The 23,847-nt window shown below is 41.7% G+C and overlaps 1 protein-coding gene across 2 annotated transcripts in view; it reads right to left on the bottom strand.

Annotated features, from left to right (window-relative positions):
* The window catches only part of LOC136864546 (uncharacterized), a 628,768-nt gene that overhangs the window by 391,567 nt on the left and 213,354 nt on the right, over positions 1–23,847 (bottom strand). For both annotated transcript variants that reach the window (XM_067141666.2, XM_067141667.2), the window contains exon 2: positions 3,592–3,748. In XM_067141666.2, the coding sequence (XP_066997767.2) occupies positions 3,592–3,748 (157 nt within the window). The remainder of the gene's footprint in view (positions 1–3,591; positions 3,749–23,847) is intronic.

The raw sequence follows: 23,847 nt of genomic DNA, 5'->3' as shown, positions 1-23,847 counted from the left end.
GAATCATAATGGGAAAGTTAACTCTACTCTCCACGGAAATATAGATATGTCCTTACTGAGTCACTGTTCCATCTCCTTATGACGCATTTGGTGACTTCATATCATATCATGCTTTACATGTTTACGATCTGCATTAGGATTCTTGTGACTGGTTATTTTTCTTTGAATTAATAAGCGTCTGTGGTAGAGGGACATATCGGTATGTTAAGAAATAACATCCATACTAAGAAGAGAAACCGAACTGAGTAGTTGTCGGGTTGGATCCCCGCTCAGTCGAGTGGCATTTGAAGGTGCTCACATATGCCAGCCTCGTGTCTGTAGATTTACTGGTCAACAAAACAACTCTTGTAGCAAAAACTTCTGGCACCTCGGCACTCGAGCTCATAAATATATAACAGTGGCTCCTTCACTTCAGCACAATAGCTCTTAAATTTACAACAGCGGCTTCTCCACTTCAACACTCTAACTGTTAAATCTACATCAGTGGCTTCTCCATTTCATCACTGTAACGGTTAAATCTACAACAGTGGCTCCTCCACTTCAACACTTTAACTCGTAAATCTACAACAGCGGCTTCTCCACTTCAACACTCTAACTGTTAAATCTACATCAGTGGCTTCTCCACTTCAACACTCTAACTGTTAAATCTACAACAGCGGCTTCTCCACTTCAACACTCTAACTGTTAAATCTACATCAGTGGCTTCTCCACTTCAACACTAACGGTTAAATCTACAACAGTGGCTTTTCCACTTCAACACTCTAACTGTTAAATCTACAACAGTGGTTGCTCCACTTCAACACTAACGGTTAAATATACATCAGTGGCTTCTCCACTTCAACACTAACGGTTAAATCTACAACAGTGGCTTTTCCACTTCAACACTCTAACTGTTAAATCTACAACAGCGGCTTCTCCACTTCAACACTCTAACTGTTAAATCTACAACAGCGGCTTCTCCACTTCAACACTAACGGTTAAATCTACATCAGTGGTTGCTCCACTTCAACACTAACGGTTAAATCTACATCAGTGGTTGCTCCACTTCAACACTCTAACTGTTAAATCTACAACAGCGGCTTCTCCACTTCAACACTCTAAACTGTTAAATCTACAACAGCGGCTTCTCCACTTCAACACTAACGGTTAAATCTACAACAGTGGTTGCTCCACTTCAACACTAACGGTTAAATATACATCAGTGGCTGCTCCACTTCAACAATAACGGTTAAATCTACATCAGTGGTTGCTCCACTTCAACACTCTAAGTGTTAAATCTACAACAGCGGCTTCTCCACTTCAACACTAACGGTTAAATATACATCAGTGGCTGCTCCACTTCAACACTAACGGTTAAATATACATCAGTGGCTGCTCCACTTCAACACTAACGGTTAAATATACATCAGTGGCTGCTCCACTTCAACACTAACGGTTAAATATACATCAGTGGCTGCTCCACTTCAACACTAACGGTTAAATATACATCAGTGGCTGCTCCACTTCAACACTAACGGTTAAATCTACAACAGTGGTTGCTCCACTTCAACACTAACGGTTAAATATACATCAGTGGCTGCTCCACTTCAACACTAACGGTTAAATCTACATCAGTGGTTGCTCCACTTCAACACTCTAACTGTTAAATCTACAACAGCGGCTTCTCCACTTCAACACTCTAACTGTTAAATCTACATCAGTGGCTGCTCCACTTCAACACTCTAAACTGTTAAATCTACATCAGTGGCTGCTCCACTTCAACACTCTAAACTGTTAAATCTACATCAGTGGCTGCTCCACTTCAACACTCTAAACTGTTAAATATACATCAGTGGCTGCTCCACTTCAACACTCTAAACTGTTAAATATACATCAGTGGCTGCTCCACTTCAACACTCTAAACTGTTAAATATACATCAGTGGCTGCTCCACTTCAACACTCTAACTGTTAAATCTACAACAGCGGCTTCTCCACTTCAACACTAACGGTTAAATATACATCAGTGGCTGCTCCACTTCAACACTAACGGTTAAATATACATCAGTGGCTTCTCCACTTCAACACTAACGGTTAAATATACATCAGTGGCTGCTCCACTTCAACACTAACGGTTAAATATACATCAGTGGCTGCTCCACTTCAACACTAACGGTTAAATATACATCAGTGGCTACTCCACTTCACACTAATGGTTAAATATACATCAGTGGCTGCTCCACTTCAACACTAACGGTTAAATATACATCAGTGGCTGCTCCACTTCAACACTCTAAACTGTTAAATATACATCAGTGGCTGCTCCACTTCAACACTAACGGTTAAATCTACAACAGTGGCTTTTCCACTTCATCACTGTAATTATAAAAAATCTAGGAGAATAACTAAGATCTAAGTACGAGTAGTAAATATAACCATTATCACTTGGCGTAGACAGTATTGTATGGCATAAAAGGTCAGAAACCTGAGCTGAGGTACAGGAGTAGCATGCTACCTCTTACCCGGAGGCCTCAAGTTCGATTCCCTGTTAGTGCAAGGATTTGAATTTTGGACTGAGGACTGGAACTGGGTTCACACATCCTCGTGGGACAATGTGAATAGCTATCTGATTCGAGAAGCAGCGTATCCAGTTGTGAAAGCCAAGCAATAGGCGGATGATTTCACTCCATCGACCACGTGATACTCCAATATCTGCAGGCCATCTGGTAGGACAGCAGTCATTTTGGCAGGCGCAGGTCCTAAATGAGCTGTTCCACCACGGGTTTGTTTATTGGTTTGTTTGTGAAAGATCAGAAGTCATATTTTCTGCCAACTTCTGTCACCTGCAATATAATTAATATTTGCCGAGATATCTGATACTTCGTTTTAGTTTCTCTAAGCTTCCACTCAAAGCTGCTAAGTTACAACAGTCACAGTAGCTCTTTTCTTCCACTTACATAGTTACTGAGTTTCTCAAAACTACAGTAAATTCAAGTGTTTTCACGTCATATAGGAACAAAAGTACAAAACTGCAACCGAGTCCATTTTTAACTTTTTCATGCCTAACCCGATATAAAAGAATTCATAGACTACAGTACAAAGTATGAATATGTATGCATTTAAAGGGCACAGTGACTGTTTAGGTCAGGGCATTGTGCAGACAATAAAGTAATCATAGATCTTCGTCGCACCGTTGTTGAAGTGTACATGGAAACCAATACTACCTCGCCAGGAGTTGAAGATGTCGGCACTAGAGTTGTAGAAGCTAGAAAATCATCGTGTGAATCCTGGGTGGTGTTTCAAGGGATACGTCAGGCGACCTGTCATCAGTATAGCTTTGAAAGACAAATAATTACATTAGTTATGTCACGCATAGGAGATGGTTTTATAATTTTAAATTTAGAATGGACGTTCTCTTTATGCTAGTATTATAGCAAATGTTCTGGATTTCAAGCCATCATCAAGAGAGAAACATCTTGTCATCATTCAGGTAATCATTCCAAGATCTGACGTAACTTGGAGCCGAAATTGTTTGCTCTAATTCTACACATGCTTGGACAGCAATTTTTGCACTGTTTGCCGCTTACAACCAACAACGAGCTGAAAGGACTTACCTGAGGGAACGCGGATGGTGACGCCGAGATTCAGAGCTTGTAGTTTAGCCAGGGCCACTTGGTGAAGTACCTGGGCCTCGGGTTCACTGAGCTGCAGCAGAGAAGTGTCCGTCAGGGTGACAGTGCGGCCGGACACGCTGGTCCATGTGCAGCGCCCCTGCAACAGAGTCAACGTTCACGATCACATCCACTGTCAAGGGCAGAACAATGCATGGCTCAGACTTTCTGAACCCAAGGTGCTCAAAGCAGTCAGCCCCATGTCGGTAGATGACTGGGACATAAAAGAACTCATGTGGGACAAAATTCTGGCACATCGGCGTCTTCACAAACCGTTTGAGTGATTAGTGGGACGTAAATCTAGTAAGACCATTATTAGATGCAGCCTATTCTATATCCTATTCGGCATGGGTTGAGGATTAGGAATTACTGTTCTGCTAATAATTTATTTATACCCTTTATTCATGGGACAGGCTCTTTGGCTGAGTAGTCAGCGTCGAGGCTCTCAGTTCAGAGGGTCCTGCATTCTATTCCGACCTGGGTCGAGGATTTTAATCGTGTCTGGTTAATTCCTCTGACTCTGGGACCGGGTGTTTGAGTTTGTCCCAACATTCCCCACTTTATATTCACACAACACACCACATTGACAACCACCACAGATACATGCAATACTAAACAAATCACTTTTTGTATATAGATGGCGTTCGAAAGGGCATCCGGCCGAAAAACAGAAGCAAGTCCACAAGTGTGGCACAGTTTGCACCCGCGATCCAATGAAGGTGAGCAAGAAGCAACGGAAGAAGGGAATACTTTTTATCCCTGGAAAGGAAGATACTTCTTTCCTGTTGCTGGCGTGATCTACGTTCACGCCTGTTCGATATTAGGCCCTGCCATGATTTTTAAGACAGCTTTCCAAGGCATGCAACAGAACACGTTACACTATTAGATTAAAATTCCACTTTCGGTGACCTTCCACTTCAACTCCACGCCAAGTGCCAGTTTGACAACTAAACAGGCCTCGATCACTTCCCTGTTCTTTCTAGCGCCATGTTACCGCACAAGTAGAGAGAGCACAATCACCGTGTTATTGCACACCTTCTAAGAGGATTGGACTCCAGACCATGAAGCTACAACCATTTTATTTATTTGGCTTTTAGCAAGGGTAGTCGAAGTTCAACATCGGTGATTATGGTTATTTGCTGAAGTTCGGACTGAAATATGGAAGGTCTACAGAAGAAAGGTCAAGCTCAGAACTAAATGTGCCTATTTTGAGTATTTACACAGGCGATAAATTTCATAAAGAACTGAGTCTCTGCTCACTGGTAATCTGACCTCGATTTAGAGCCACCAAAGTGCCTTTAGCCTGCCAAATTGACGAGTGCCTTTTGAGATGATCTGGGATGACATGTGATCACTCTGGACTATTTGACTACCATCATCAGACTTACTGTCGCCAACATTCCACAACTACTGAGGCTGAATCAACTCCATACCAACCCTCAGCCCAGGACTTAAACATTTGGACTAAAAGAAAATTAAACCCAGGTTCATCACGTTAAGTAAAGTGGTGGCATCCTTATTCCACAGGAATTTAACCTATCGACAAGTAGAAACCACACTCTTTTATGGATATGTCTTCACGTGTCTACTTCTATCGTAATTAACCGATCTTCACTCACTGTTTCCGACCAGACTTCGGGCTTATGATTCATCAGACATACAGATGGGAAATGTAGAATACATTCCTAGCTATAAGAAAAAGATGTGGAACTCCAGATAACCATAGATCTAAATTATGTTTAATCTGTCAGTAAAACGATTCAGGTAAAATGTGCACGCTTTACGCTGTTTCATTGCTCTTTCCTATTTTCAATCATTCTTTCGGATACACCACAAATACCCGTGTTTCACAGATTGCACACAAATATTTCTCCTCATCTTCAAGTTTGCTCTTGGAGAACACGTCTATGACTGTGAGAGATATTGCCTCAGTTGTTGGTGTGGAGAAATACTGTCTCAACGATTCTTATGATTTATAAATTATTCTGGACCACTGTCTCCAAATAGAATTTGAAGATATGGCACGAAGCGACAAACCACCCTAGTACTGGTAAGACTCCACACTGATACAGCAAAATTCACAATCAAAATTCAAGCAACAATCTTCAGATAGATTTATTGGCTGCTGGAGTTGATATGGATGCTTCAACAGTACAGTATAGGCTTCTAGATGCTGGGCGGAAGGCAAGAAAACTACCAAAGTAGTACTTGTGGATATCTGTCATGAAGGAAAGGCAGTCGGCATGGACTAAAAAGTATAAATCTTCGATTTCTGATGACTAGAGCACTTCCCTAGACTAGATGATTAGAAATATAATGAGTCACATTTTTTTTGTACAAGTAACTCGTGAAGTGGGAATATGGAACCTCGGAAATTATGTAAGAAGTGCATAATACTCTATAAATACAATAAAGTAAATAGCATATATAATAATGATAGGATAAATTCAATGGAAGCAGTGGAAATACATAGCAGCCATAGAGTATCCATGATGCCACAGTGTGATTTCTGTAGAATTTAAATGACAATACGGTGCAACATTTCGTAAAACACAGTGGAGTGCACTAATATTTAGGTGATTAGGATGGCGCATGCATGCCGAATATTGGAGAATTTTTCATTCAGAAACTTTTCTCACAAGTGATGAAACTAAGGAAAAACAAGGTTATCACAATGTATGGTACAGTGTAACTTATTTGGGACGAGACAAAAACGTACGATATTTTCGTATATTAGAGCCTCCATGGCTCAGGCGGCAGTGCGTCTGCCTCTCACAGCTGGGTTCCGTGGTTCAAATCCTTTTCACTCCATGTGAAATTTGTGCTGGACAAAGCGGAGGCGGGACGGGTTTTTCTCTGTGTACTCCGGTTTCCCTGTCGTCTTTCATTCCAGCAACACTCCCCAATATAATTTCATCTCTAAGTCATTAATCATTGCCCCAGAAGAGCGCGACAGGCTTCGTCAGCCGGTGCAATCTCCATCCTCGCCACCAGATGGGGGCTTCATTTATTCCATATTTGACCCGGTCGAATGTCCTCCTCCCCATGAGCTTGGTGTTTCGTGACGTTACCAGAAGTATTACCTTTACGATGAGACGATTTTGAAAATATTAACTGGGACCTTGTATGAGTTCATCTGATTTACCCAAAACACTATTCGTTTCTTTAATACTGCCTGGAAATGTTTCCTCGCCGCTTTCCAGCTCATTACCCAAATAATTCCACGACCTCTTGGATTTAACAATCATTTGTTTGGCTTTGTTTCTTTCACCTATATACAATTCCCTGTCTGCATCACCCATTGTTTGGAGCCATTATTGATTCGCCCGGTGTTTATGTTTACAAGCTGCTCGCACTTCACCATTACACCAAGATGTTCAATTTTTCCCATCTTTACAGTTGTTCCTCGGGATTCCCTTGCTGTTTCTGCTACAGCATATCTGTATGCCACCCATTATCTTTTTATATCCCGAACCTGCTTACCGTACTGTATATTGTTTGGAAATTATCACTAATCAAAACCACGTACTTTTGTCTAATTTTCTGGAGACTTTCAACACTTATTAATCTGCCGACAGTTCGGAACTTTTCTGTCCTAGGCATAGGGATACTTAGTTCACTACAGGTCAGATAGCGGTCGGTATAATAAAAAATCTTGGAATACCCCCACATTCCTAACATATTTACTGAATTCAAAGTCGGTTATGGTATAATGTATTATGGATCTGGTGCCTCAACCCTCCCCTGTGTAGTGGTTAATAGCCTTTTTCTTGAAGAATGCATTCGTAACTGCTAATCCCATACTAGAACAGAAGCCCAGTAAACACTCGCCATTCCTATTACATTCCATATCTTCCCCACATTTACCCTTCATCTCCTCATATCCTTCAGTTATTCCCAACTCTTGCATTCAAATCGCCCATTAGTACCTTCCTATCCCTGTTCTTAACCCTGACTATGATGTCACTCAGAGCTTCATAAAATTTGTCAAATTCTTCCTCATCTGCACCCTCACATTATGAATGGACTGAGACAGTCCTTGCTCTAATTCCTCCAACTGCCAAATATACCCTTATATTTCGCTCATTTACGTGGCTAACAGAAGGTTCGTTGCGTATTCCTGATTAATAGTCTTACACCACACTCTATTCTTCGTTTTTTAACACCCATAAAGAACACTTTATAATCTCCTATCTCATCTTCGTTATCCCCTTTACCCGAATATCATTAACCAATAACTCATCTTGAAGCATCAATTTTGCTTAATCAGCCAGCTCTACAGTATTTCTTCCACAAGCCCCATTAATACTGATAGCTACCCATCGAATTCCATTTCGTTCGCTGAGTTGTTTCTACGGAGTCACTCGCCTTTCAAATGGAAGTAGGACTCCGTTATTCCCATAGGTCTCAGGCTTGGTTAAAATGTTCTGACCTCTGCAAATTCTGTGAAGCAAAATGCTACCCTACTTACAAAACGTTCCAGTGAGGATCTCCCCTATAAAGGATTAGGGCCCACCGGTGCATTGTATAGTCCTTCCCACCTGAGCATTAGAAGGGCCATGACTCAGAATATGTCCGAAATGCCCACTCCCATTCCATACCAACTGGTATCCCGACTCTCAGGACCACTTATTAGCAACTGGTATCCGACTCTCGGGACCACTTACAAGGCCTTTCAGCCGTTTCCCGTGGTTTACGAGCTAGGACGTGACTTCAGTAGCCCACACCACGAACCGCATAAATAAATAAATAAATAAATAAATAAATAAATAAATAAATAAATAAATAAATAAATAAATAAATAAATAAATAAATAAATAAATAAATAAATAAATAAATAAATAAATAAAGAAATAAATAAATAAATAAATAACACTCTATAAGACAAACGTCCAACATCCGTTGGTCAGTACCAGTTAAAGGTTCGTTAAGCACACATCATTAGTCTGTGTACGTTACCCAGAGGGTAGATGGGTCTTTATAAAGCAATATCAAAATCTTAATAGCTTATAAGTAAACTCCCAAAAAACATGGAATTCTAGGCAAGGAGAAGTGTGAAATAGTTTTTTCTTTGCTTTCCTCACTAAGTCAGAAGGTGCTATTGCAGTACTATTGATCCTATTGAAACCATAATTCTACGATGAGAAAAATACTTTTTATTTTTCTCAATATTTATTTGAAATAACAAGCTACTTTTATTTTTGAGAGCAGCCATGTTGCACTTCCAGAGCCTCGCTGTCGCGTGGGAACGAACTCACCCGCGGAAAGCTCGTGAAATACCGTGACACCTCGGTGCACTTCGAGTACCCAACAATTCATCAAATTCACGGAATTCTGCGTAACGAGAGATTTTGGCAACCCAGTAAATACAGAAATAAATAATCTAAATTATTCTTAAACCCTATGTGAAGACAGAACCCCCAGGGTAAAATATAAATGCAGTTAAGCCTAAGTACAAATCAGCGTCAGATCAGTGGACTAGCTCCACGTGCCAAGGTCAATGGATGAAGAAAACCCGCGAAACGCCCGGGCAGAAATAATTTATTTCACCTGTTGCGAGTGTGGTAAAATTATGAGATTAACATCTAAATAAATCACAAGTCTGTCCGGAATTCTGGAACAAGTTTCATGAAAATCGGTCTATTGGACGCGAAATTAGCAGATTACGTAATCAAGCTTAGTGGTGTGAGTAGCGTCACTCCTAAGACTATAAAAGAAACCCCCCTCTGCATTTTTCTCAGTGTCGGTCTGGGTTCTGAAGCAGTGGAAGCTTACGCCCGTCGTCAGCAGAAAATTGTATAAGATTGATCTACAAATAACATAGTACATGTTCGTGGATGTGGTCCACATCTTCTGTTAGAAAGGGAAGGTGATAGAAATTTTTCTGAACTTTTGCCGACAAACTGTGAAAGCATAGGCGTCTGTTAAAGTACATAGCAGATTTTTATTGTATCACCTCGTGTGTGTTGGAAAGTGTTAAGGGAGTTGGGAAGCTAGTCAGAGTAGTTCTGATTTCGTTATCTGTTGAACACCTGTTGTATTAGGGTGACTGAAAGCCGACTCTGGGGAGAAGGGAGACAGTCGCAGTTGACTGCAGAACGAAGGAGGTTTGCTGTACAAATGATAACGAAAGAAAGTGCGTGATTTGTGTTGTCATTTAATAACGTGTGAAAAGGCAGTATTTGTAAGATAGATATGTTTGAGAAGATGATGCTCTTTGTACCAATGTGCGGCTAAGCACCAGGTCAGCTGGCGAAAATGTAGCCAGAATACTGGAGATGACGTCAATGCAGGTCTGTCTATATTTTGTATTATGTTGTAGTTAGACCTTTTTGTTTGTCCCAACCAATTTTTTTTCCAAGACATGTGTCGGGTTGATATTTGTAATTATCAGGCGAGAAGTGTTATAATTTTGGTCAGCGTTTGAAAATTTTAGTTTTGTAAATTTCACGTCAAGAAACTGTAAAATGTGACGTTTAAATCTGGTGTTAATGTTCTATGAGATATTGTCCAAAGTGAGGAAAATTAGGAAAGCGATAATGGTAAAGTAGTCGTGGCGAATGTCTTAATTTCAAGTATCATTTGAATTCAGAAGTTTTTGTCGAAATTAATAATAATAATATTATTAATAATAATAATAATAATAATAATAATAATAATAATAATAATAATAGTAATAATGTCTACCACGGGATAAAAATTTTCCTATGTTAAAAGTGCATTTAACAAGTACGTTTTTTTCTAGGGGCTTTACGTCGCACCGACACAGATAGGTCTTATGGCGACGATGGGATAGGAAAGGCCTAGGAGTTGGAAGGAAGCGGCCGTGGCTTTAATTAAGGTACAGCCCCAGCATTTGCCTGGCGTGAAAATGGGAAACCACGGAAAATCATTTTCAGGGCTGCCGATAGTGGGATTCGAACCTACTATCTCCCGGATGCAAGCTCACAGCCGCGCGCCTCTACACGCACGGCCAACTCGCCCGGTGCAAGTACGTTTTACAAGGATCGCAGGCATTTAGAAAATTCCAGTGAAATTCGATAGAGTTGTGTTTTATTCATGGGAAGTAAAATTTTGTGACATCGTGTATGTCGATGATACGGAAAATCGCGGTGTGTTCTTGTATTCTCGAGATCCGAAAGTTGTAGTAACAGTAAAATAAAGAGGTGTATTTGAATAATGGCTATTGCTTTTCATAAGAGGATCGAAATGTGAAAAGGGTCTTGGAAATATAAGAAAAATGGATTGAGAGCGAAGAATTTATATATGTGGAGATGAGAGTGATAGGAATACTAAAGGTGAAAGGGAGCCTGGATTTTAAGTAATACCGCTGGGATAAAGCGAGGAGAATGAGTTTTGAGACAGGCTATATTTGCCGAGGAAGGATTTGTGAGACAGGCTGTATTGAGGCAGGCTGTAGTGTATTCCGCTAACAATCCGAAGATTGAGACGACTACTGTGTGAGGCACCGTGGATTTCTAGTAAAATCCCAAGTGAAAAACGATTCTAGTAAAGATTAAAAATCATGGTAGTAAAAGTCAAGTGACTAGTTACGTAAAGTCAGTATGAATAGTAGGATAATGTGACCTCAAAGATAAAAGAGCATTTAGAATACACGGTCGGTGTTGTTTAACCGTGTAAATTTATTGAATTTCGTTTCACTGGATAGTCATAGATATAATATTTGAAATTGATGGTAGGCGATTTGAGAGTTTTCATTGCGGTAGTGATGATTATTATTTTTGGACAACATCCACTAAACGGTAGACGTGTGTTGGGAATTATTATTTCTTCCCTAAAAAATCATTGCGCATGCTGAGATCGTGTTTGAGTTGGGGGATTGTTCGTCACGTAATATTTATTTTTCGAGTTCACGTTTTGTAACGAGATAGAGACTTACTGCATTTTCCGACTTGCATTCGTTTAATAGTAAGAGACATTGTTCCGTTGTGTGTTATTAGTCTGACCAGGTTTACAATTGAAATGTCAGAGTTTGTTTGAAATTTTTAGTTCGCCTGATATGCCAGGGGAAGCGTAATACGACCCATTTTCCGCCCGAAAATAGATTTAGGACGTCACATGTTATCCTTGGAGTATACTGATGATGTAACGTCCTAGTTCACGCTCGACGATAGAATTAGGCAGGTATCGTGTACATAGAGATTAGTGTTAGGGTGTATAGATTTTAAGTGAGCCCGACGATAGGTCTGGGATGTCAGCTGTGCATACTCAAGTCTCAGATTAGATGTTTTTTTTTATTTTTGCGAAGCGACCTGGGCGAAGGTAGCATCTACAGTAAAATACGAAATCTGAAGAGGGTTAGATCGGTAATAATGAGGCCAACTAGTGCGCAGCTCCAAACAGCTGGAAGGTGCTCCCTAAGATATGGGACCGTTATCGGCGAATGAGGGCTGCCCAACATTGGATATCGACCTGATGGTGATTAAATATTTTACTGTAATTCTCCATGCGTGTTGAGTTAATATGACTTCGATATTTTATTTTATTTTACGGACTTCATTGTTTTGTCGTTCTGACGTCCGTTTCGTTTTGATAGTGTGCATATTGACACTCAATGTACACTGACTGACAGTGACAATGCAACACCAAGGAGGAGTGGTTCGAAAGGGATGAAAGTTGGGGAAAAAACAGAGACGGCACGGATGAATAATTGATGTTTATTTCAAACCGATATGCAGGTTACACAATGCGCACGGCATCGACTCAGTAGGATGTAGGACCACCGCGAGCGGCGATGCACGCAGAAACACGTCGAGGTACAGAGTCAATAAGAGTGCGGATGGTGTCCTGAGGGATGGTTCTCCATTCTCTGTCAACCATTTGCCACAGTTGGTCGTCCGTACGAGGCTGGGGCAGAGTTTGCAAACGGCGTCCAATGAGATCCCACACGTGTTCGATTGGTGAGAGATCCGGAGAGTACGCTGGCCACGGAAGCGTCTGTACACCTCGTAGAGCCTGTTGGGAGATGCGAGCAGTGTGTGGGCGGGCATTATCCTGCTGAAACAGAGCATTGGGCAGCCCCTGACGGTACGGGAGTGCCACCGGCCGCAGCACATGCTGCACGTAGCGGTGGGCATTTAACGTGCCTTGAATACGCACTAGAGGTGACGTGGAATCATACGCAATAGCGCCCCAAACCATGATGCCGCGTTGTCTAGCGGTAGGGCGCTCCACAGTTACTGCCGAATTTGACCTTTCTCCACGCCGACGCCACACTCGTCTGCGGTGACTATCACTGACAGAACAGAAGCGTGACTCATCGGAGAACACGACGTTCCGCCATTCCCTCATCCAAGTCGCTCTAGCCCGGCACCATGCCAGGCGTGCACGTCTATGCTGTGGAGTCAATGGTAGTCTTCTGAGCGGACGCCGGGAGTGCAGGCCTCCTTCAACCAATCGACGGGAAATTGTTCTGGTCGATATTGGAACAGCCAGGGTGTCTTGCACATGCTGAAGAATGGCGGTTGACGTGGCGTGCGGGGCTGCCACCGCTTGGCGGCGGATGCGCCGATCCTCGCGTGCTGACGTCACTCGGGCTGCGCCTGGACCCCTCACACGTGCCACATGTCCCTGCGCCAACCATCTTCGCCACAGGCGCTCAACCGTGGACACATCCCTATGGGTATCGGCTGCGATTTGACGAAGCGACCAACCTGCCCTTCTCAGCCCGATCACCATACCCCTCGTAAAGTCGTCTGTCTGCTGGAAATGCCTCTGTTGACGGCGGCCTGGCATTCTTAGCTATACACGTGTCCTGTGGCACACGACAACACGTTCTACAATGACTGTCGGCTGAGAAATCACGGTACGAAGTGGGCCATTCGCCAACGCCGTGTCCCATTTATCGTTCGCTACGTGCGCAGCACAGCGGCGCATTTCACATCATGAGCATACCTCAGTGACGTCAGTCTACCCTGCAATTGGCATAAAGTTCTGACCACTCCTTCTTGGTGTTGCATTTGCTCTGTCAGTCAGTGTATTAGCACAAAATCAAACAGGGAAAATGCAAGAGTTGGCTCAATAATGAATAGGAAAAGAGAACAGCGCGTAAACTACTATGACTAGTATTGTGAAAGAATTATTGTCGTCAAGATAGGCGCTAAACCCATACCCACAAAAAAGCGCAGGTCTATATGTCTACTAGTTCAGCGCATGTTGAGGAAATACAATATGTAAAAGGTGACGACAATCTAATTGTGATGGGCGACTGGAATGCAGTGGTAGGGCAAGGAAGGGAAGGTAATACCGTAGGAGAATTCGGTCTGGGACAAAGGAATGAAAGAGGAATTTGGCTGGTTGAATTCTGCAATGAACACAATTTAGTCTTCACTAATACTTGGTTAAAACTCCGCAAACGACAGCTATATACGTAGACTAGACCTGGCGACTCTGGAACCTATCTAATATACTTCATTATGATTAGGCAGAGATTCAGAAACAAGGTGTTGAATTGCAAAACTTTCCCAGGAGCAGATGTTGACTCTGACCACAACTTGTTGGTCATGAAATACCATCTGAAATCGAAGAAAGGAAGGAATGCAAGGAAATGGGAAATGGACTATTTGAAAGAGAGGAGAATGTGGGTTTGTTTCAAGGAACATTTTACACAAGGACTAAATGAAGGCGCTGAAGGAAACACAATAGTTGTAGAATGGACAGTCATGAAGAATAAAGTAAGTATGTCTTCAGAAGAAAGGTTAGGAAGAAAAGAAGTTCACCTAAGAATCAATGGATAACTCAGGAGATACTAGACCTGATCGCTGAACGACGAAAGTAAAAGAAATTAAAAAATGAGGAGGGTAGAATAGAATACAGACGATTAAAGAATTAAGTGGATAAATAGTGCAGGACGGCTAAGGAAGAATAGCTGAAAGAGAGGTGCAAGGAAGTTGAAGCTGTATTGTCCTAGGATGGGTAGATGCTGCATACAGTTAAATTAAGGAATCCTTTGGTCAAAGTAGAACGAAGTGTATAAATATTAAGGGCTCAGACGGAAAACCACTTCTCTTGAAAGAAGACAACGAAGAAAATTGACAGGAACGTATCCAAGAGTTATATCAAGGTAAGGACGTAGATGATATGTTGATGCTGATGAAATGAGAGACCCAATTTAGAGGCCAGAATTTGACAGAGCTTTGAGAGACCTAAACAGAAACAAGGCACCTGGAATTGATGACGTACCCTCAGAATTACTGACTGCCTTAGGAAAAATCAGCATGGCGAAATTATTCCATTTGGTATGTAAGATATAGGAGAAGTGCCAACCGATTTTCGGAAGAATTTTGTTGTAGCTATTTCCAAGAAAGTTGGTGTTGACAAGTTTTAAAACTACCGCAGCATTAGTTATCTCACGCCTGCAAGATTTTAACCCGTATGTTTACAGAAGAATGGAAATACAAGTTGAAACTTAGTTCGGAGAAGATCAGTTTGGCTTAAGAAAAATGTAGGAACACGTGAAGCAACCCTGACTTTATGCTTAATCTTAGAAGACCGAATTAAGGAGGACTAGCTCATGTGAATGGCGTTCGTAAATATAGAAATGTCATTAAATAATGCTGACTGGACCAAGGTGTTTGATTGGGATCAGATACCGAGAGCGAGGTATTATCTATAATCTGTATAAAAACCAGTCTGCAGTGATAAGAATCGGGGGTTTTGAAAAAAAAACAGCAATCCAGAAAGGAGTGAGGAATTTTGCAGTTTGTCCTTCCTTTTCAATGGTTATATAGCAGAGGCAGTAAAGGAAATCAAAGAGGAATTTGAAAGGGGAATCACAATACAAGGAGAAGAAATCAAAACCCTGAGATTTGACGATGATATCGTTATTTTATCTGAGACTGCAAAAGATCTGGAGAAATTGCTGAGTGGTGTGGGCAGTCTTGGGAAACGAACGCAAGATGAATATAAATACGTACAAAACAAAGGTGATGGAATGCCGTCGAAAGAAATCAGGTGATGGAGGAATATTAGATTAAGGAATGAAGTCTTAAAGGAAGTAGATGTACTGTATATTGTTACTTGGATAGCAAGATAACTAATTAAGTAAGGATTACATAAAATGCAGAGTAGTACAATCAAGGAAGGCCTTTCTTAAGAACGAACATTGATATAGGAATTAGAAAGATTTTTTGAAGACTTTCGCATGGTGCGTGCCATTATATGGAAGTGAAATACGGGCTATAACTAGCTCGGAGAGGAAAAGAATGGAAGTTTTGGAAATGCGGTATTTCAGAAGAATTCTGAAGGTGAGAATCGCGAATGAATCGAATTGGTGAGAGGAGATCGATTTTGCTAAATTTGATGAGAGGATGTGATAGAATGATAGAATAAATCTTATGACACACAGTACTTGTTCAGTTGACTTTTGAGGGAAGTGTAAGGTAGTAAAAGCTTTAGGGTTAATAACAAAATGAATAATGGTGTATGGCTTTTAGTGCTGGGAGTGCCTGAGGACATGTACGGCTCGCCAAGTGCAGGTCTTTCGATTTGACTCACGTAGGGGACCTGCGCGTCGTGACGAGGGTGAAATGATGATGAAGACGACACATACACGCAAACCCCCGTGCCGGAGATATTAACTAAAGATGGTTAAAATTCACGACCCTGCCGGGAATCGAACCCGGGACCCCTGTGTCCAAAGGCCAGCACGCTAACCATTTAGCCATGGAGCCGGACTGCTTTAGGGGTAAACTAAGCAGATCAGACAGATGTACGATGTAATAGTTCCGTAGAAATGGAAAGATTATTAGCAAAGGATAGGGTGGCATGGATATCTGTATGAAACCAGTGTATGCATCACAGCATCTTTAGAAACAGCTGATCAAAGTAATATTACCAAGCTCGTAAGGTATTTTATCCCTTTATGTATCGTTAGATGACGATGAATTGACTCTGCCACCCTCACTCGAGATCTGATCACTAGGATCTGTTAATCACGAAGAGGTCCGGCTCCATGGCTAAATGGTTAGCGTGCTGGCCTTTGGTCACAGGAGTCCAGGGTTCGATTACCGGCAGGATCGGGCATTTTAACCATAATTGGCTAATTTCGTTGACACGGGGGCTGGGTGTATGTGTCGTCGTCTTCTTCATCATTTCATCCTCATCACGAAGCGCAGGTCGCCTAAGGGAGTCAAATCAAAAACCTGCACCTGGCGAGCCGAACATGCCTTCGGACACTCCCGGCACTAAAAGCCATACGCCATTTAATTTCATCACGAAGAGAACGATCATGATCAAGAAAAACATGAAGTTAAATACTCAGGTTCACTCCCATAGATAGTCCTGATAGCATAGGTTCGTGCGTACTGACATCATAGAAATCGTCAGAAAGAAAAACATCGGCTTCGTTATCGATCGAACTGTGAGGTTTGAAGGAGGAGGTCGATACTGAAAAGAAGAGGCACTGCGAACGATGCTTTAAACATAAGGAGGAGAAATACAACATTCCGCTCGGAAATTAGGAGGTGATTGGACTGATGTTTGGTGCTTGAGGTGCGATATTTAACCCTAGACCGGGCGCGCCAATTTCTGTCACACTACCGGGTGCGCGGTTGACTTTGTCAACCAGTTACGTTTTCAGTCGTTTACAGGCTTCCAATCGCATAAACATTTCATTTAACGGCGTTTTATCTTTTGTTTCAATGTTATTCTCCAAATAAAATTAAAAACTTGTATTAGTGATTAATATGAATGTACTTTAAATGGATAATCATGAACACGAGAACTAATTCTGATAGAGATAAGAATACTGTGCCTATTTAAAATAAGTTAAGCAGTAGATACATAATTAAATTTAAATAATGGTCATATTTTATATTTGCACAATTATACAATGAAAAGATCAGATATAATAGCAAAAGAATGACTGGATGAAAAATAAACTTTGTTGCCATGTGCAAGAAATCTTTCACTCCTTATCCCCCGAGCAATGCCATAATTTCACTGCGGTTCGCAAATTTAGCATCGCGCTCACGGCTGTAATTCACTTCCTCCTGCTTCCTAGAAAGTACTAATTAGTACAGTATAATATTTCATCGACCATCTCGGAGTTTATCAACTGCATGAAACAGTCAGTTTCTGTTGATATATTCCTTGCCTCCCCTTCCGGTCCTGGCAGTATTTTTACAATAATCCTTGCTTTTACCCTCGAAGTAAGTTTTGAAAAGTCCGTCCAGGACCACATTGTTTCTGCATCTCTCCCGAAGATAAATTCCATTTCGTTATCGTCTTCCTCGGCCTCCTGCTCCGTATCACTGTTATGATCCTGATCCGATACGTTTATAATTTCCTACTCCCCATCCGAAGAATCCGAGGCAGAGTCCTCTATTTCATCGGACAACTGGCTCAAAAGTCAGGTATGTCTTCATCACTGACAAAACGAGACCTAAAATAGAAATATACTATATTTAATTACGGCTGACCTTGCCAATTACCCGAAAAGTACAGAAGAAAGGACATTTTTAAAGAAATAAATTTTACTTACATGACCAGGCGCGCGGTTGACTTTGTTAACCAGTTTCAGGTCCCAAGAGTTCGCTCGAAATTATTACACATGTATCGCTTCCACTGTTGTCGAAACTCGACTGAACTGAAGGTCAAGAGTGAGAGCAAAGGTATTAGTTGCGAGGTGGTGAAAGACTGACAGTTCTAGGAATTACGGCATAAAAAAGCGCGCTGGTTGACAAAAACAACCAGCGCACCCGGTCTAGGGTTAGGTTCTGCATTAACTTATTTTGGATTTTTGGAATTAGTATGTGGAAAATAGAAGAAATTGTTACTAATATTCTCAGGGACTCTCTCCAAACTGTACATCACCATTAATTGTATTGTACTACAAATGACAAAATTAATGATATACATGTTTCTGTTCGGGAATATCTGCCTCTTTAGGGGAATCTTGAAAAAATATTGAATCATTAAATAATAGACACTTTAATTCAAAATATTATTAAATTATTGTTTGAAAGAACTAATTATGATGCTGTACCTTCACGGTAATCCTCATACAGAGACAGCTATCCTTTTAGGATTCTCTCTCTCTCTCAACAGATCGCTGGACAGTGTATCCAATAACTGATTATCGTCCACAGACACACAAATAAGGAAAGGAGTAATGCTTTCAATCGCCATTGCTATCCCCTTTGACAAATGGGCATATGTAAATCCTGTAGGAGTAAACGGGAAGCACTGCTACTGTACGTCTGCTGGAAGGTAGGCAACCCGTGATACAGGGGCGGCTTCTCAGTGTTTCCACTGTAACACGCCCGTCGGAGAGGGTTTATGAGGTACATACCAAGAACGTTAGTCACTCGAATAATTATATTTTTTCTTACCGAAATTGTTACTTTATAAACAATAAGAATTCGGTGAGAACTTTTATACATAATTTTAACCTCTGCAAACATCACAGGATGTTCGCACTGATGTCCCACACGTCCCTGATATCTTGAGGAAGTTTTCTACCTCGGGTTTCTCAGAGATGCACTTAGGCGTTATCCACACGTTTAAGTTGATACTTACCGAGCTCGATAGCTGCAGCCGCTTAAGTGCGGCCAGTATCCAGTATTCGGGAGATAGTGGGTTCGAACCCCACTGTCGGCAGCCCTGAAGATGGTTTTCCGTGGTTTCCCCATTTTCACACCAGGAAAATGCTGGGAATGTACCTTAATTAAGGCCACGGCCGCTTCCTTCCCACTCCTAGCCACTTCCTATCCCATCGTCGCCATAAGACCTATCTGTGTCGGTGCGACGTAAAGCCAATTGTAAAAAAGGAAAAGTTGATACTTCCTCTTAAGGTGGTGGTAGGGGTTTGCAAATTGACGATCTAACGACTGGTGTATAGCTTGTCCGATTTGACTATCTTACCGACTACAGCCAATACACTGGTGTGTGTGCCAATCGACAAATTCTGAAATACTATAGCGCACGATACAAGGCGTAACAAATGTAGAGGATTACATTATTTTAAATATAATGCTGGTGTTTTTACGTCACACTAACTACCTTTACGGTTTTCGAAGACGCCGAGTTGCCAGAATTCTGTCCCTCAGGAGTTCTTTTACGAGCCAGTAAATCTACCGACACGATGCTGAGGTAAGTTGAGGTCAGAAGGCCAGCGGTCTACCATCCAAGGTACTCAGTCCGTATGGACTACATTTAAATAATTCTAATATACAGAGAGGAAAAATATGTTATATCAACAAGGTCTGGGAAAGTTCAATTACCGGGCGAGTTGGCCGTGCTGTTAGGAGCGCGCAGCTATGAGCTTGCATCCGGGAGATAGTGGGTTCGAACCCCACTGTCGGCAGCCCTGAAGATGGTTTTCCGTGATTTCCCATTTTCACACCAGGCAAATGCTGGGGCTGTACCTTAATTAAGGCTAAGGCTGTTCCGTGGTTTGGTGGATCAGCAGAGGTGAAAGAAGGTGCTGGGATGAATAGGTCTCAATCTACGAAATTAAAGTTAATTTAAAAATTAACAAGGTTATATTTTCTTTTCAAGATCAAGAAATAACATATATAACAGGTACCTAGTAGCCTAGCAACAAATCGAGAATGTACAATTACAGTGGTTACAGGATTTGGGCTCCGAGAGCCAGACACACAATTCTTGAGCTATAAGCCCAACTTTACCCATATACAAGATTCAACAAAGGGGCAGAAGACCCCAATCATGCCCAGGAGCTCTTGCTCCCAATTACACAGTAAAGCCTCCTCGAGGCACGCAGAAACAAATTTTTTGGGAAGAGCAACCCGCTCTCAAAGTTCCAGCCTATCAAAGGCCACACCAAATTCCACCTTCAAGCTGTCCTCCAAGGACATAGACACAGGGGTAAAAGTACCCAACCTACTGAGGCCTATTCACCAAAGAAACAGGACAATTACATGGCCCCAAAATACAAACTTGAGTGGAGGCGTAACTTGCACTCCGAATATACTTTATTAAAAACTATTTGGCTCTAGGCCGCTTATGCAAGGGCTAATCCCATACTACAGAGGTGACTTATATAAAAAAAAATTATATTACATTAGGAAGGGAAGAAACGGTTGTGAAAATAAGTTCACCTCAAAGCAATAGGAGTGGGAGCTCGAGAGGGTTAAGCACTCTCTATCCCAATATGTAGTTTAAAGAGATAGAATTTTTACCAAGTGTCTTTTACATGTTAGAGGAAAGTTACATGGTAAAGGCTTCGAACCTGCCCCGAGAGTTAGACTGCTGAGCTAGCAAGAAAAGAAGTTATTAAAAGGCCATTACCTTATTGAAGAACTGCTGCCCGACGAAAGAGGCGCTTCCCGCCCCCTGCTACATAATTTACACTATGATAGATGTTACTGAAGTGGCCCGGAGACCCGAAAATCAGCAGTTTATATACCCTCGTGGAACATTCGAGACCTTTCAAGAATAAGAACACCCGCCCACAAGCTTTTTATTGGACGGCCAAAAGATTACATGTCAAAACTGAAGAAGAAAACCAGGATTGGTGGGAAATTAATTACAGAAATTTGCGATTGGCCTATTTCAAAACTGGCGGAAAGACAGGGTTAGCATTGCCAACTTAAACAATGGTAGAAAGAAATTTAATAAGGAACAAACTTATAAATACTAAATTTCTTCAAAAAAGGTTCCTACCCTTCGCACTAGAGTGCACAATTGTAGTTCTTAAGAGGTGCCATCTAGAAGAGAATGTTCACACTTTTTGCTACAGAGAAAACAAAAATACATCGAAAACGACACAGTTCAGAACACTTCAAAATTTACAAGTAGGGACATCATCTGAGAAACTTGAGAATTAACACGGTAGTTAAAGTTCAGGCTTCCTCCCGTAGAGGAGTTTCAACTGGCGCAATGTTTGAATTAGGGGAGCGGAGGGGTACCGCCCGGTACAAAGGCCACGGCCGCTTCCTTCCCATTCCTAGACCTTTCCTGTCCCATCGTCGCAATAAGACCTATCTGTGTCGGTGCGACGTAAAGTAACTAGAAAAAAAAGAAAGTTTAATTTCTGACGTATCCTACCTTCAAGTATGAACTTGGTGTATTCCAATGGGTTATTTACTGGAATTGCAGTATGGTACGGTCTGTTGACACTCTTTGAATCAAGTGTTCAGCACGTCCAGTTCCTCTTAGAATGAATATCTCATCTCTTCATCTCATCAAGTTCCAAACGCGCTCCGACATTCCTGGCGTAGTTCACATTTTCATACCAGCTCCACAATTCATTCATGAAGAGTTTCTGTCACATCGTTCAGTTCATCCGAGAGGGTCTCAGATTTAGTCCAGGAAATTAACGAACTGACGGATACTAATATTACGTTTTCAAGGCGGATGACTCAGAAATGAAGTACTTCCGGTGGCAAGTTGATATAACCTATTTTCTTCCGTATAAAGGAGGTTTATTTGAGGTATATTTACTACCCTAACTGTGCACTGAGGCTCCCTACACTGTATCAAGACCCACAAAGAGTTGCCAACATGAAAACGGTATTACTCAGCGGAAAAGAGAACATAAATGAAGAAATAGAGAGGACAGAGAGAGAGGCTTGAGGCAGAGTCTGAAGATTTTAGATCAAAGTGGAAAAGTGTCATCCTTTTTTTCTGAAATAATGAGAGTGAAAGCTGAACACAAGCTTGTCCGACTCGTTGGCTGAATGGTCAGCGTCCTGACCTTCGGTTCAGAGGGTCCCGGGTTCGATTCCCGGCCGGGTCGGGGATTCTAATTGCTTCTGATTAATTCTTCTGGCTCGGGGACTGGGTGTTTCTGTCCGTTCCAACACTCTCCTCTTCATATTCACACAACACACTACACTACCAACCACCACAGAACCACGCAATAGTGATAACATCCCTCCATATAGGGTTGGTGTCAGGAAGGGCATCCGGCCGTAGAACAGGGCCAAATCCACATGTGCGACACAGATCGCACCCGCGACCCCACAGGTGTGGGAAAAGCGGTAGGAAAAGAAGAAGAAGAAGAAGAAAGCTGAACACAAGCTTATGACTGATAGTGCTTGACTCTTCCCACCCAGAGTAGGCTGATGATCAGACCATGAAAATTTACACAAACTTGATTACACACCATGCCATTAACAATGATTTACGGATGTCCATTACAACGATATACTCTAAATGCCTGTGGGTCTGTCACGAACTTCCCGTGCGGTCGGCGTGCTTTGAATCCTGCATAGAACGCTGAAGACCGGCGTCTCAAGTTTTTTAAATCATAGGTCTCCTTATAAACTTGATGCAGTGCGTTTATCCTTGAAGGGCTACAAGACAATTAATTTACACTCATACTGAATGTGATTCGGGTAAAAAGGAAATTATTAAATGAAAAATATAAACGTTGGTATACGTTACACCGGGCGAGTTGACCGTGCGGTTAGGGGTGCGCAGCTGTGAGCTTGCATCCGGGAGATAGTGGGTTCGAATCCCACTGTCAGCAGCCCTGAAGATGGTTTTTCGTTGTTTCCCATTTTCACACCAGGCGGTACCTTAATTAATGCCTCGGCCACTTCCTTCCAACTCCTAGCCTTTTCCTATCCCATCGTCCCCATAAGACCTACATGTGTCGGTGCGACGTAAAGCTACTAGCAAAAAGGTATATTTTGCGTCGAACAGTCGATAATAAAGAGGAAGGGAATGCCATTACTTGAGGAATTAGAATGCGATGGTTATACTGTACTCGTACACTGCCTCATAAAATTACAAGAATCGTTTCGAATTAGTGTTTCGACGGCTTTTAGTGACTATTTTATGTAAATATTTCTTCCACTGATCTCCACAATCACTCCACATAAGTGTTCTAGTGGTAGCCAGTTTGCAACCTCCGGGATTGTTTTCTTAAATAAAGACCAAATTTACTGCATATCATACTATATCCGTCTGTCGTTGTATAAAGTGTACCTCGCGTTCTTTTATTAGTATGTATAGTGGTTCATGAGTTTTAATTAGCTTCTAGATAACTTAACAGATCAAACTGTGCACATAAATTCTACATGAACCCTATTCAAGTTTCGCTAAAATCTGATCACTAACAAAATGTCAACACTAGTTTTATAATAATTATAGAATTCAAAATAGCCACTAATTAAGTTATCTATAGTTAAAGCAAACTCACCTCCGTACAGGCCATGAAGGCCCTTGGAGTGGTGGAAGGTAAAGGCTTCCACTATTCGTAACCTC

This window comes from Anabrus simplex, chromosome 2 (genome assembly GCF_040414725.1).
Source record: "Anabrus simplex isolate iqAnaSimp1 chromosome 2, ASM4041472v1, whole genome shotgun sequence".
Classification (NCBI taxonomy): Eukaryota; Metazoa; Arthropoda; class Insecta; order Orthoptera; family Tettigoniidae; genus Anabrus; species Anabrus simplex.
The sequence above is the reverse complement of the archived record's forward strand: the minus strand, read 5'-3'. Positions and strand labels throughout refer to the sequence as shown.